General features: G+C 40.4%; 1 protein-coding gene across 8 annotated transcripts in view; it reads right to left on the minus strand.

Annotated features, from left to right (window-relative positions):
• zmp:0000001200 (dedicator of cytokinesis protein 9) overlaps window positions 1-12,952 on the minus strand; it is a 74,119-nt gene that overhangs the window by 39,936 nt on the left and 21,231 nt on the right. For 7 of the 8 annotated variants that reach the window (XM_063498482.1, XM_063498481.1, XM_063498475.1 and 4 more), the window contains exon 2: window positions 2,749-2,865. In XM_063498482.1, the coding sequence (XP_063354552.1) occupies window positions 2,749-2,865 (117 nt within the window). Of the gene's footprint in view, window positions 1-2,748; window positions 2,866-6,530; window positions 6,768-12,952 lie in introns of those variants that run through there. The other variant, XM_063498480.1, reaches the window with a different exon arrangement.

The raw sequence follows: 12,952 nt of genomic DNA on the forward strand, positions 1-12,952 counted from the left end.
TCATTATGCTAATGACTTGAAATGTCACAGTCATTTGGGGCATTTTGCACCTGAAGCGATTTATAGATGCACTAAAAACTGACTATGAGTGGCTTATGTTTCACAGTGAAGGTGGCAAAGAGAGCTGGGAATCAAACATTTTGACCTCAAATTTTGTGATTTCGCCTGTGTCTTAGGTAAGGACTCATGATTTGATTAAGGGTGGAGCAGAGAAAATCTCCATCCAACTGTCAGGAAACTCCTAAGTGACCAGGAGTTCAGCACTCAAACTTGGTACACAGTATACCTACTACATCTCTGCCCATTAGTTTTTATTTATTATGGATATTATGAATTAACATGTTGCCTAACAACCATCTACTAGATGTTTACAGACTTTGAGTGTCATGAGCCGGTCCGTTTCATGCAACACGTGGACAGCAATGCAGGCCAATAGTCACGCTCACATTCACAGCCAAATGCTAACACATTTCTTCCACTAATATGTCACTAGCTTGGAAAGATTTCACTGTGATTTGAAGCACAAAGTTCACCAAAGTAAACAGTGGTTGAACGGACACTAAAATGTCTGGACAACAAACCCTGTCGAATTAACAACACTTAACCCAACTGAACGTGGATATTTAAAGGAATCCAAACAAAGAAAAGTGGACAAATCTAAAACTCTACAGTGTTCAGAGCCAGCCACAAATCAGCAGCCTCGGTATCAGCAAAGGACCAAAGCAGTTACAAGGAAAAGTACGGAGACAAGTGAAAAAGAAAAAAAAGGGATGATGTCCTCTTTTCTGCTAAATTTATACACACTGGAAAATGATGCACGTACCTGACAAAAAACAAACAAACAAACAAACAAACAAACAAACAAACAAGCAAGGTACCGGCCAATTAAACTGCAATCCTAGCATCTCGAGCTAAAATGGGCCATTTTTACCATTTATGCACTAATAACAACTTAGAAAAGTGTTGTATAATTTTCATTACATTACAATACTACCTAATTCATATCCACATTCAATTCAATTTAAACAGCGCCAAATCACAGCAACAGTTACCTCAAGGCGCTTTATATTGTAAGATAGACCCAACAATAATGCATACATAGAAAAACCCAACAATCGTATGACCACCTATGAGCAAGCACTTTGGCGACAGTGGGAAGGAAGAACTCCCTTTTAACAGGAAGAAACCTCCGGCAGAACCAGGCTCAGGGAGGGGCGGCCCTCTGCCGTCACTGGCTGAGGAGACAGAAACTTTGTTATTATATGTCGCGGGGGGGAGGGGCAATTCATTTTCCCAGTGGGCCACAAGACAAACTGGGACTGAGATAAAACTGAAATTGAACAAAACTGAGTTCATCTAACTGATGTGTCCCTGCACAACAATCCCAGTTTACTGTGTGGCCCGTTACCTGGCAACCACCTAACAACAGACTAAAATGACATTTACAGTGAAGAAGACCCACAAAAATGCCCCAGTTTTTATACTCTTAAAGGGATTGGACAATGGATGGTATAAATCTTATATTTATTCATATAAACAAGAACTACCATATTTTTTTCTTTACTTTTCTCAGTGTGATTAACTATATCAGTTTGCCAACAGCATGAACAGACCCAGTAATACTGTAGCATAGGTGTGTACTGGTATCAGAAACACATGAAATAGCATGTTTGTCTTTTATTCTCACTGCATCAATTCGGTGGTATAGTGTTGATAATAAAGGACCAACTCCACTAGCATAAAATTAGAGCCAATTCCTGATGTAATGCCAAAACATTCCAAAATTTTCCAGGTGAAACTTGTACTTTGCAGTTCCCGTTACAGGAGAGGATGTTGACACAAATAGATTTCTGACTGTAACTCTTTGGATCAGAGCAATCTGAATGACCTGTACATCCTGAGGAATACACATACCATTTACAACTCCAATAAATAATAACTGTATTCTTCAACCAATGTGGGAATTCAGACAAAAGATGTTAAAGTCATTAGACAAACCCAAAAAAAGACTTCCCTTACTGGAGTGGTGTTATATTAAAGGCCCAGACTCTATAAAGCTTTGACAGCAATGTGAGACAAAGTGGTAGGGTTAGATCTGAGGATATACTAACATCCTTCAAAGAAGTCTCATTTCCTGAAGTACCAGCTCTGGGCCAGATCTCCATTTTAGATTTTCCAGCCGCAGCGTGGAAAGTGTGAGGGACGCACATCCTGCACGGTGTGGCTGGAGATAACACTTACTCTGTCACAACATGGGACACAGAATGAGCCAATTAAACAGATGGCCCCTGACCCATCTCTTGCTGCAGCAGAGGAGGATATAAACAAAAGGAAAGCCTTTGTCAGTGGCTACACCCATCATCACAATAGTGGCTGCGCCTGGGCCAAAGGAAAAACCACTTCAAACAAACACAAAAAAGAAAACACGCAAGTGGACGAGTAAATATTAATATTGTATAGATACCAGTAAATGTAACGAGCTCGTGTGTTTAGCAGCAATACACAGGAGGACAGTTTAACTCCTGTCTGCCTGACTTTGCACCAGAAGTGTATAGCAACAACGGAAACCAGAGCACTAAAGACGCACACCACCATTTGCTATGGAACATTTTTTCATAGTTTCATAGCTGCTCCTCAGCAATTTAACCCCAGAGTCACATTTACTATAGTAAGACTCACCATCTATACTTCTGCAAACATAGATGGCGAGTCTGCTGAAAAATGTGCATGAAAAGTTTAGACACTCACCTCAAAGTCCTCAAGGGGGAACTGCAGCATGTCTCTGAGGACATCGCTAAGGATCTGCGTCTTCCTCTGCACCAGCACATTTTCATAATCGAGTGGCTCGATCACCTTTGGTTTTACCTAGAAAACACATAAACACACAGTTGTGGATTAAACTACAAAACTAAAGCAAGTAGCATGAAGGCACAGAAGAAGCTATCTGTGACGTTATTGGATGGATTCAGAAGAGAGATCAAGGAAATGAGTAACAATATGCAAACAATCAGGCATAACAAGATTACTGTTGGCATGCCAACCCCTTAGCATTGGAGAGTAAAAACCCATTACCTCCTTTCAGTTTTCAGACCTTCATCACTTTCTCATCAACTAAATGAAACTTGACGACAGGCATAAATTGGTCTCAAAGGACATATCAATTTATTATTGCGTTTGTAGAGATGTAGAGATCAGATATAGGAGCAAACTTCTGAATAAAAACTGCCCATTTTTAGCACAGAATATTTAAAAAAAAGACGTGCATGCACAAGTGCATTCGGTGCGAGCAAAGAAAAGACATTCAAACAAAGGCAGTTTGGTGTGTGGTTAACCTATGTGATGATGCTTACACTTACATAGTGGGGGATCTTGATGAATAAGCAACAAAATAAAAAACAAAGCTGGTAAACCATAACTAACAGGAATGCACTTTAAATAAGCATGTGCAGGAGAAGAGATCACAGTCAACAGACTTGGATTTATCCAGCCGTGTTGTCACACTGGGCATAATAAGACATGTTTCTGTTAGATGCACAGTGACAAGTCAATCAGGGCTCCATCTGCCCAGAGAAAGTGCATCTGCTTCAAGGATAAGGAGGGTCTCAATGAGCTCAACTCTTTACGACGGCACACATCATACTACACTCCATCTGGACAACATACAGGACATTGTAATTATTCTCTACGACATAAAGCAATGAGGGTCTTTAACTAGAAATCAGTCTACAAATGCTTTGTTTTGTTTTAAAGAGCAGATTTTTTGGTTTATCGTCATAGTTCTTGCTGAAGCAGGTTAGAGTGCTGACCCACTCTACACCCCCAAGGAGAAAGCCTATAAGTCGCAGGAGGATGCAGTGGCCACCGGACAGAACGCAAGCTGTCAACGCTTTTATCTGTTGGGATGGGAGGATAAATCTAACAACGAGCAAAGTGAAAAACAAGCAGTGACAGATCAGCAGACTTCAGGGCTGAGCGACAGCACTGCTCACTCGTTCCTCCCACATCTGGGACAGATAATGTTAGCATGATCTCAGATGGTTGGGGGGGGGGGAGTCATGCATGTAGACCTGCCTGAATCTATGTTGCTATGTAGCAACCTTTGTTAATAACAGAGTAGAGCGAGGACAGAGGGGGCAGGACCTTGTATCAGTTTCAAGGACAGGGAGGGAATAGGAGAGCAAAGATGGTGCCACCATGTCTGTCAGCTGAAGCAGGTTGTGACATAGCAGACAACTTCTTCTTCACAAGTTTTATTTAAACACGAATATACAATTATCTGCAGTTAAACTTCAATAAACTGTGCTCCCCTTAGAAGTGAAAAAAAAACTGATGGATGGAGAGATTTCTAGATGTCAGACGGGTAAGCCAGGAAAGAATTTATGGAAAGATAAGATAAATACGAGTATGTCTTACTTAATCCGACGCCTAAAATCTCCATATCTCCACAAACAATCTGAGAGCCTTTAGCAGATACTGAAGTCTTAAGAATGTCAGGCAAACACACCTATACTGTCATTATTAAGCAATGACCTGGGAAAAAACCTCAAAACACAATGAATCAGGTTTGACTAAACCAAACACCCGCAAGGGATACTCTTGAGCAGAGGGGTCATTCTACTTAATAGGCAACAAATGGCCTGATCTGATCTTACATGAGTAAAATCAAACCTATTTAATAACAAAACAAACTACAATTTCCCTTTTTTCCAAGTGAAAGGGAACAGAAGCACATTCTGACAGTGTTTATATATGATGAGCAATCTTAGAAAACAAACAATGAGCAGGCAAGAGACGTAAAAAAGAAAAAAGAAAAAAAAAAAGTACACCCTCTTTCAAGTCTGAGGTTTTACTGTGTCACCATGTTAGTCTTTATTTAGCAAAAACCAATAACAAAGCCAAACATGTGACAAACTAAAGATACCCTTGGTGCTTCTATTGACCAAAGTGCTGTGCATCTAAAATAATCAAATGAGATAAAAACAATAAAAGCTATCTGGAGTTAACTGTGAGGCTACTCATCTGTCAGCTAAAGCTTGGATGTAGAGGGTCAAGCCACAGGACAATGATTCAAAGCACAACAGCAAATCTACAAAAAAAAAAAAAAAAAAATCAAAGCCCAGACCTCAACCCAACTGAAATGCTGGCTGGACCTTAAGCAAGCTGTGCAAAAACAAATACCTGCAGACCTCAATGTACTGAAGCAATGCTGTGGAGAAATATTTTACAATTTCCATGTGCCACTCCTATCATAGTGATGTCATCACCACACCAGGACTGTTTGTCAGAGAAGTTCTGCCATAAGTTTGAGACTTTTGGAAAGGAGGGTTTAAGCTATTAGAGAAAAAGTGAACAAGTGAGCAATCTGAGGCTGAAAGATGCCATAAACAAACCAAATATATACTAGAAATAACCTAATGAAGCCTCTGGTGTATGGTCAAAACCAAGCTAGTAAAGATGTGGTAGTAACTACATTTAAATAAAGTATGTGCTGAAAGATTTGACCCCGTTTTAGTGATGGTGCCCCTTTTCTCACCAGTAATGGATATTGCTGCTGATTCCCTCTAAACTCCTCTGGGCGCCTCCACATTGCTTTGTCAGTGGCCCAAAGTGGTCAACCACACAGTGCACTCAGCACTGAGCGCAAAAGCTCTGTCATTCTCTTAACCCACAGTGCTGACCATAGTCGATACATAGCCCCAAATTTACACTGTCTTATTGTCAAATTAGTCCTTTAAGAAGGTATTTGAAATCACCTGTTGAACAAATGCCTTCAAGACTAACGGTAACGTTTCACTGTCAATCAGAAAACACTGAAGCTCCAGTTATATTTCTTGGTTGTCTACACACCCAAGCAGAAACGTGCAGACTGTATATTCAACAGCTGTAAACTCAAGTCAGCAAACAGGCGAGCCAACCCTGTAAGAACAGAAAACAGACGCTCATGAAGCCATCCCTTCCACTCCCTCTCTACAGCGATCGGGCAGCTGTTTATCTGCATCTCCCACTCCTCCACATCACTGCACCCTCACGCAGCCTGAAACAATGGTGCTGTGTAGTGCCTCTCAATCTTGTCACTGATTGTTTGGTTGACTCTGCAGAGGGCCTGACCACTGGACACCTTCATTAAAGGGCAGGAAATCATCACTGTCGCGGTCGCTGACTTTTGCGCCAAATAAAACATTTTACGAGCCAAAGCAATCTTTGAGAATAAAGTCGAGGGACCTGTGATGTATTCATCCAGGTAGTAAAGTGCTAATAAAGTTCAACCTTCCCCCGTGCTGGTGCTAACACTGCAAATTTGAAATGTGAGCTGGCAGCACTGTTTCTATGAAAGGAGGCGAGAGAGTGAACCAGCACAAACGCTCACATGACACCTGCTTTTGGCACTTTATGGCTGAGGTTAACCTTTACACGACTTACTTTCTCGAGGATCAGAGCAAATTTGAGACGTCAGTACTGATTTTTTTTTTTATTTTTAAATGTAAACCAAAAAGTCTCACATCTCTATGTGAATTACTTGAATGACTTACCACCACCTGTGGCACTGGATCTACCTCAGGCTCAGCTGCAACCAACCTCTTGTACTGCTGTGGACTCTCAATGACCAGCTCCTTTTTTGGAGTTTTACTAGCCCTTCCTTGCATTGTCAACACTTGTGGTAAGATATTTCCAAGCCAGATCCCAAAGAGAAGTCGCAAGCCAGCATATCAGGTAGAGAAAAATCTTTGTACTGGAAAAAGTTTGTATATCTCCCTTTTCAGTCCCTAGCTCACTCCAAGCTACGGCTGCTCTGACTGAAAGCAGTGGACTCACACCCAGGCTGAGGAGATGGCCCCTCCTACACTCAGCTGTGCAGCCTGGGGGAGTTAAACACCCTCTCACCCACACACACACACACACACACACACACACAATGAAGCTATATGACCCCACACTATCCACCTGCACAGCAACAAAGGGTTAAGAAAAGAAAAGAAAAGATACACATTCCTCAAGAATTACAGTGTGGTCAGGCACAATCCACGCCTTATGTGGGACAGCTGAAATAAGAGCTGGGTTCAAATTCATCAAAAAAAAAAAAGCCCAGAGTGAGTGACACAACAATGAGGCACTTTAGTGACACATTAATAAGAAGCATGATCAAGTTTTCTTTTGAAAGGTTAAAGATGAGCTTCCAGGCTGAACCCAAACCCTTAAGATTGTAGCAGGACTCCAGAAGCAACATTTACAAATCTTTGCCACCTTTTTGAAGACGTAAGACTGAGCAGGACATGAATCAGCTGTGACAGCCAATATGACAGAGTTATTAGTCACTTAAATTTTCTTCTTTTTTTTTGCCCCTCCTGCTTCCAATACATGACTACAGCTGAGACAGTAGCTGTAATCACAGATGACAGATTAGGTCCAGCTTCTGTCTCCCTGCTTGTTGATGCAACTGCTTAAGGGGGATTCCAGCATGAAGCAGCCCCTCTCAACCCACCCAGGAGTGGGCTCCACCTACAGATTCCTCTGGTGGGCCACCGCAGGAGTGGATGTTATGGTTTCACGCCTGCACCTCAGTTTAAAAAGAAAGAGAGAGAGCAGCTGCTTCCTTCAAAGGGTTACATGTGACACACTTATATAGGTAATTCGATCTAAATCAATAACAGGATATTAAACAGGCAATAGGCAAGTTTATTGCTGTAACTTATCCTTATGAAATTAAAGCTGATTGCACCATGCCCATTTAAGGCATAGTGCAATCAGCTTTCCACAGGTAGCTGAAATGACGGCTGGTGAAAATGGGTGAAGAGGTGTTAATATTTTTTTCACATTAACACAAACTGAGACAATTTATTAAGAAATCCATATGAAATAATCAATTAGATGCTGGTTGTAATAAAAAATAAAATGTAACACTGTGCGACTCAACAGTATAATTGTCCTAAAGATCCAGCAAAAAAATATATAAAAAAACCCAAATAAATAAAAATCAATCAATTAAATATTTTAAGCAAAAATAGTGGTATAAGCCTAAACACTGCTGAAACGCCATTTTTCTATTGCCTAAAAAAGGCCTTATTTATTTACAATGAATATCTTAAAGTTCTGAACTTTAGGAAGACAAAAGGCATGGAGATGTTATGGGGATTTCCTTCAGTGCTTTCTAACTACACTTGGGCAATTCTTGCTTGTCACGTGTCCGAGAATAGTATGGTGCAGTATAAGTATATAACTGCTGGGTAAAAGTTTCACTTTACTTTGACCTTAGCCCTAACTAACCATTACCTAAACAACCTGAGGGTAGCTCTCTGGTAATACTGAGAGAAAGAAAAAACGACACTGACAAAAAAAACCCAGATGACTGGTGTCTTTGTGCTGCATATTGATTGAATGTTTGGCCAGAATAATGAGAGTTGACAGAGAAGCTCTTTATGCAGGACCTGATATGAGCTTCACTTTTACATATATCCCGATTCCTATACAAAGTAAATATTGTACATATAACTGGAAGGTACTTTCCAGAAAACTTGCATCAGGAACTTTCCCATAACTTTCCCATTGAGCTGCATGTTTAACTGAGTCTTTACCATAAGCAGAGAATCAGTTGAGATGCTCTCTACAGTTGATCCTGACCAAAATATTGACCCTCACTGATATAGTCAGCCAATATTATCTAGACTTCTAATAGCTAAAAGTTAATTAAAAAAAAAAAAAGGTAAAGAAGAGGTGGGAGAAAGTCTAGTCAAACATGTTGAACGAGTGTTGATGTCCTGTTGCTCAGCAACTTCTCCGATGGCAACAGGTGCACGGAACGCCGCAAACAAATGATATTGAAATGCATTTATGTTTCATGTGTTTGAAAGAAAAAGAAAAGTATTGGTGAATATATTGGACTTTTTTAATTACCATATATTGGTATTGATTTTGGTATCGATGCAAGCTCTGCTCTGCAGTATAGTTTACCCCTCTCAGTCTTCCAACTGCAGTCCTGGAGCCAGTAAAAGTCTTTACTGTATCACATTCTTCGATTTATACTGTGTCCATCTACAGCTTTACGCATTTACAGTTTAGTACATGAGTAAATCGAGTAAACTCTCAAATATTAGCACACATATGTATGACTATACGTCCCGCTCCACTAAAAAACAACACGGATAAAGAAAAGAAGAGTGATGCAGTAGATGCTCGACTTTTTGAATCCTCCTAGATATCTCAGCAATATAACTTATTGAGGACATGCTGGCGTGGCACAGCACTCACATTTTTTGGCTCGATGCTTAAATCAAATTCCGTGGAAACGATTACAAACATATTTCTTTGGGGCAAGCTGGCACTGGGTCTAAGCAGGAAGGCCCGCTGAGGCCTTTTTAGTAGCAGAACAAACACTGAAGTTGCCAGAAGAACACTCAAAGGATATTTTGGGAAGTGTATTCTGATCAAATACAATTTCATATGCCCTCCTGTGAGTGAGAATAAACTGACGGCATAAATGTACAAAAAGAAGACGGTTTGTTGACGACTCACACTTTGTTGCTGTACCTGTGGACCAGAAATGAATGCTCAGGAACAAAAAAAAATCTAACTAAAAAAAATGTAAACAAATCAGAGCTGTGGGCCGTGTTGGAAACAATCAGGCAAAATGTCCTCTTATTCGCGATGAGGTTTTTCCTCTTATTTCTGGAAACGTTTAGAAATTTCGTTTGGTTTCACTTTGCGTCATTATCGAACCATTTCATGACAGAACTGGGAGGCACGACAAACAAAATGAATTTGAAGTCCAATATGCCACTTAATCTTGACCTAAATGATGTAATCCACTTATGCATCATTACACATCATATAAATTATATTTTATTACAATGTTTTTGCATGATACGATTCACTATGGAAGTTGTAAAATAGTATATTCAAGGATCTGGACAATCATCAGATGTCCATCTTTGGTTTCTCGTAGATTTCTGTCTTTTTTTTCCCTTTTGTTTTCAATCACAATCGCAATTTTTTTTTATCTCTGTCTGGTAATAAAAGAAAAGGGAGGAAATGACTAATATTAGAATAGGTTAAAATATTAAGCAATTACCCACATACATCAAGCTGTGATCCCCACCCTGGACGTGACTATGACTGGACTTCTTGGTTGCGTAACAAAGGTTTGATGCAAGCAGCGTCTGAGCTAAAGCAAAACAGGGCGTAACCTGGAATGTAATGTAGCAAAAAAACACAGCGCTCCACTACAGCGGCAGCTCAAGCACCCACCCCTCTCTGCTCTGTTTTCGGTCACTTCTCCACACGGTCCTGTACTGTTGACTAAACCAGAGGTAATAAAGATGCTGTACTGTGTATGTAGTCTCTGTTAATAACATCATGGCAGTAGGATGTGGGAAACAATGGCATTGAAAATAACAGGATGCAATCACGAGGCAAAGAGTCTGCAGCAGAGCTAGAAAATAAAAAAGTCTCACTTTACATTACAGGAATGCACTCGGTAATAATGCAGCTATTAGAGACAGAGAGCAAAATTGCTTTATTGATGAACGAGCCTTAAATGTAACTAACAGTATTGAATACGAATAAAGCTGCTTTTACATCTCTGGGAAAATCAAACTACTGTTGCCAGAATGCCTTTAAAGCACATGAGCCTGAGTGCTGCACACAATGTATCCCATGTATCAGTCACCAAGTGAGCAACATAAACACTGAACACATGCACTGGTGGTGCGAGGAATGATGCAAGTAAGGCTGACATGTCTTGAAAGTAGGAAGCAATCACTAAGAAAAACAGATGTGGTGTTGTTGTTTTCCTGTACACGCATCAAACATGAAAACTACAAAGAGACTGATCGTAGCGTTTGCCCAGTGTGGTCAGGAGGGGTGTGATGGGTGAACATAATGTGTGGGTAAATATCAAAGAGAAGTCAAAGGATTGAATCTATTTAACTGACTTAATCTGAACAACTTCTGGGTGATGTCATGCAGGCTCTGTTTGGTATTTTAACTCCTTAACACAAGGAATGTATAAACATGTACCCATTTGGCAAAGGTCATTGGAAACAGACCATCACAGATCTTATGTTGGGAGTGGGAGTCCCAAAACAGATTTGGACAAAAGGTACTATCATCTTTCACCAGTTTTTCTTTTTCCATCACTTCAAGTGCTTCTGTTACTGAGTGAGTCAACCACTTGACAGCAAGGCTTTCTCAAGAACAACAACACAAAAAAATTACCATTGCGCAGGAGCCCACACATTATCTCAAATCTGCGACTTTTCTTTGAAGGAGAACGATACGAGAGCTTTCACGAGGAAGGAAAGGCTGAGCTGTTGTAATCAGCGAGTGAATCAACAAAGCAGTAAACAGGCAATGTCTCCAGACATTAAACGGCTCACGGACAGCTTCCCATAGTCAGCTTCGTCTAGGATTGTCTGCAGCTAGCTGAATGCACGCTTGGCTTAACATCTATGTTTAAAATGCCCAGAAGTGATAACCTGCTGCAATCAGAAGGAATTAAAAGGGCAAACATAATGGCTTGTGTCTTTTTATAACCGGGCTTAATGGATTAAAAAGGTGCAAACAGTTCCCAAAGCAGCACACATCCTGCCCAGTTTTAGACATTTTTGTATGAAGATAATGTGCGCAAAGGCCAAGGCTCATATGAAAACTCAGAAGGGAGTAAAAGGTTACGACTGCTACGGTACACTTTTTAAAGTAATCCAAACAAAAAGGTTGCCTGGTTTGTGTTTTCTCTACAGCGAATAAAGCGATGAAATCAAGGGAAATAAAAACTTAAAAGAAATTCAAACATTTCTAAAAAGGTCAAAAGAATTGCAAACCTTTAAACTTTTCCTTCCGCTTCAATTGTCAAAACAAAACAGGTATGATAGCTGTCAATACCTGTCACCTGTTCATTGTGTTTTTCAGCTCCTTAGAATGTCATTCATCAAGTTGGGGGAATGATGATTTAGCTGTTTGCTATTAATAGCAGTAAGCGTAGCTTTAGTAGTGATATATTTAACATTACTGAACTGGTTGGTGTGGTTTTAAGAATTTTGCTTCTGTTAGGTAGTTTTTGTAAGTTTCAGTTCCACTCTGGACTGAACCATATCCCTCGCACATTTTAACTATCGATTATAAGCCCATGGATGCTGACAGAGGATTAACTGCCCCCGTTTGGGTGATAAGACCATTCCAGAGCCAAGAGAAGCAAGCGTGCCCTTGACCCAATTCCCTGCCACTGTCACTCAGCTCTCTGCTGTGGATACGATGAACCAGCAACACATAGAAGACATCACACACACACACACAGCAGTGAGTAAACACAAACGAGAAGAAGAAGACAAGCTGGTACGGAGCAGCAGAAACCCTGCCAAGCCCGCTGGTTCACAGATGAAGGGCGGTGATTGATTTCCAGCAGACACAGGGCTTACTGTCCCTCCTTACCCTCCTCACCCCCCATCCCTGCTCACAGAGGCTTTAACCCGTGAAGTGCTTAGCAAGAGGCAACAGTCGGCCCTCCTACTGCCCTACTTTTACTGGTAACATTCATAGGTGCAGAGTCACGTGACACAAAAGACAGTGATTTTTACTTGTGTAACTGCTGAATGTAAATAACGGTTGTGTAAATACCATAAGGTTAAACTTAGCCTTGTTTCAATGAGTCTACCATCTGAATAATTTAATTAGTCATATATTAGGTATTCCTTCAGTATGTTAGCAGAGCCAATCGGCAAAGGACATTCTCCGACAAGATTTACAAATATTCAAATAGTGCTGAAGTTGTTATTGATTAGATAATGTCAGAATTTACTGATTTTCTCCATGTTATATTACTTCTGAGGCGCTACAAATATATCTTACCATTACTTTTATGATAGCAGAGTTTTAGTAGACAGAAACGCCACTTTAAAAGGAGTTTCAAAACTAAATTCAGCGACGTTAGCCATCACACTCATTGGATTCATGCCGAGATCTT

This window comes from Pelmatolapia mariae, linkage group LG16_19 (genome assembly GCF_036321145.2).
Source record: "Pelmatolapia mariae isolate MD_Pm_ZW linkage group LG16_19, Pm_UMD_F_2, whole genome shotgun sequence".
Lineage (NCBI taxonomy): Eukaryota > Metazoa > Chordata > Actinopteri > Cichliformes > Cichlidae > Pelmatolapia > Pelmatolapia mariae.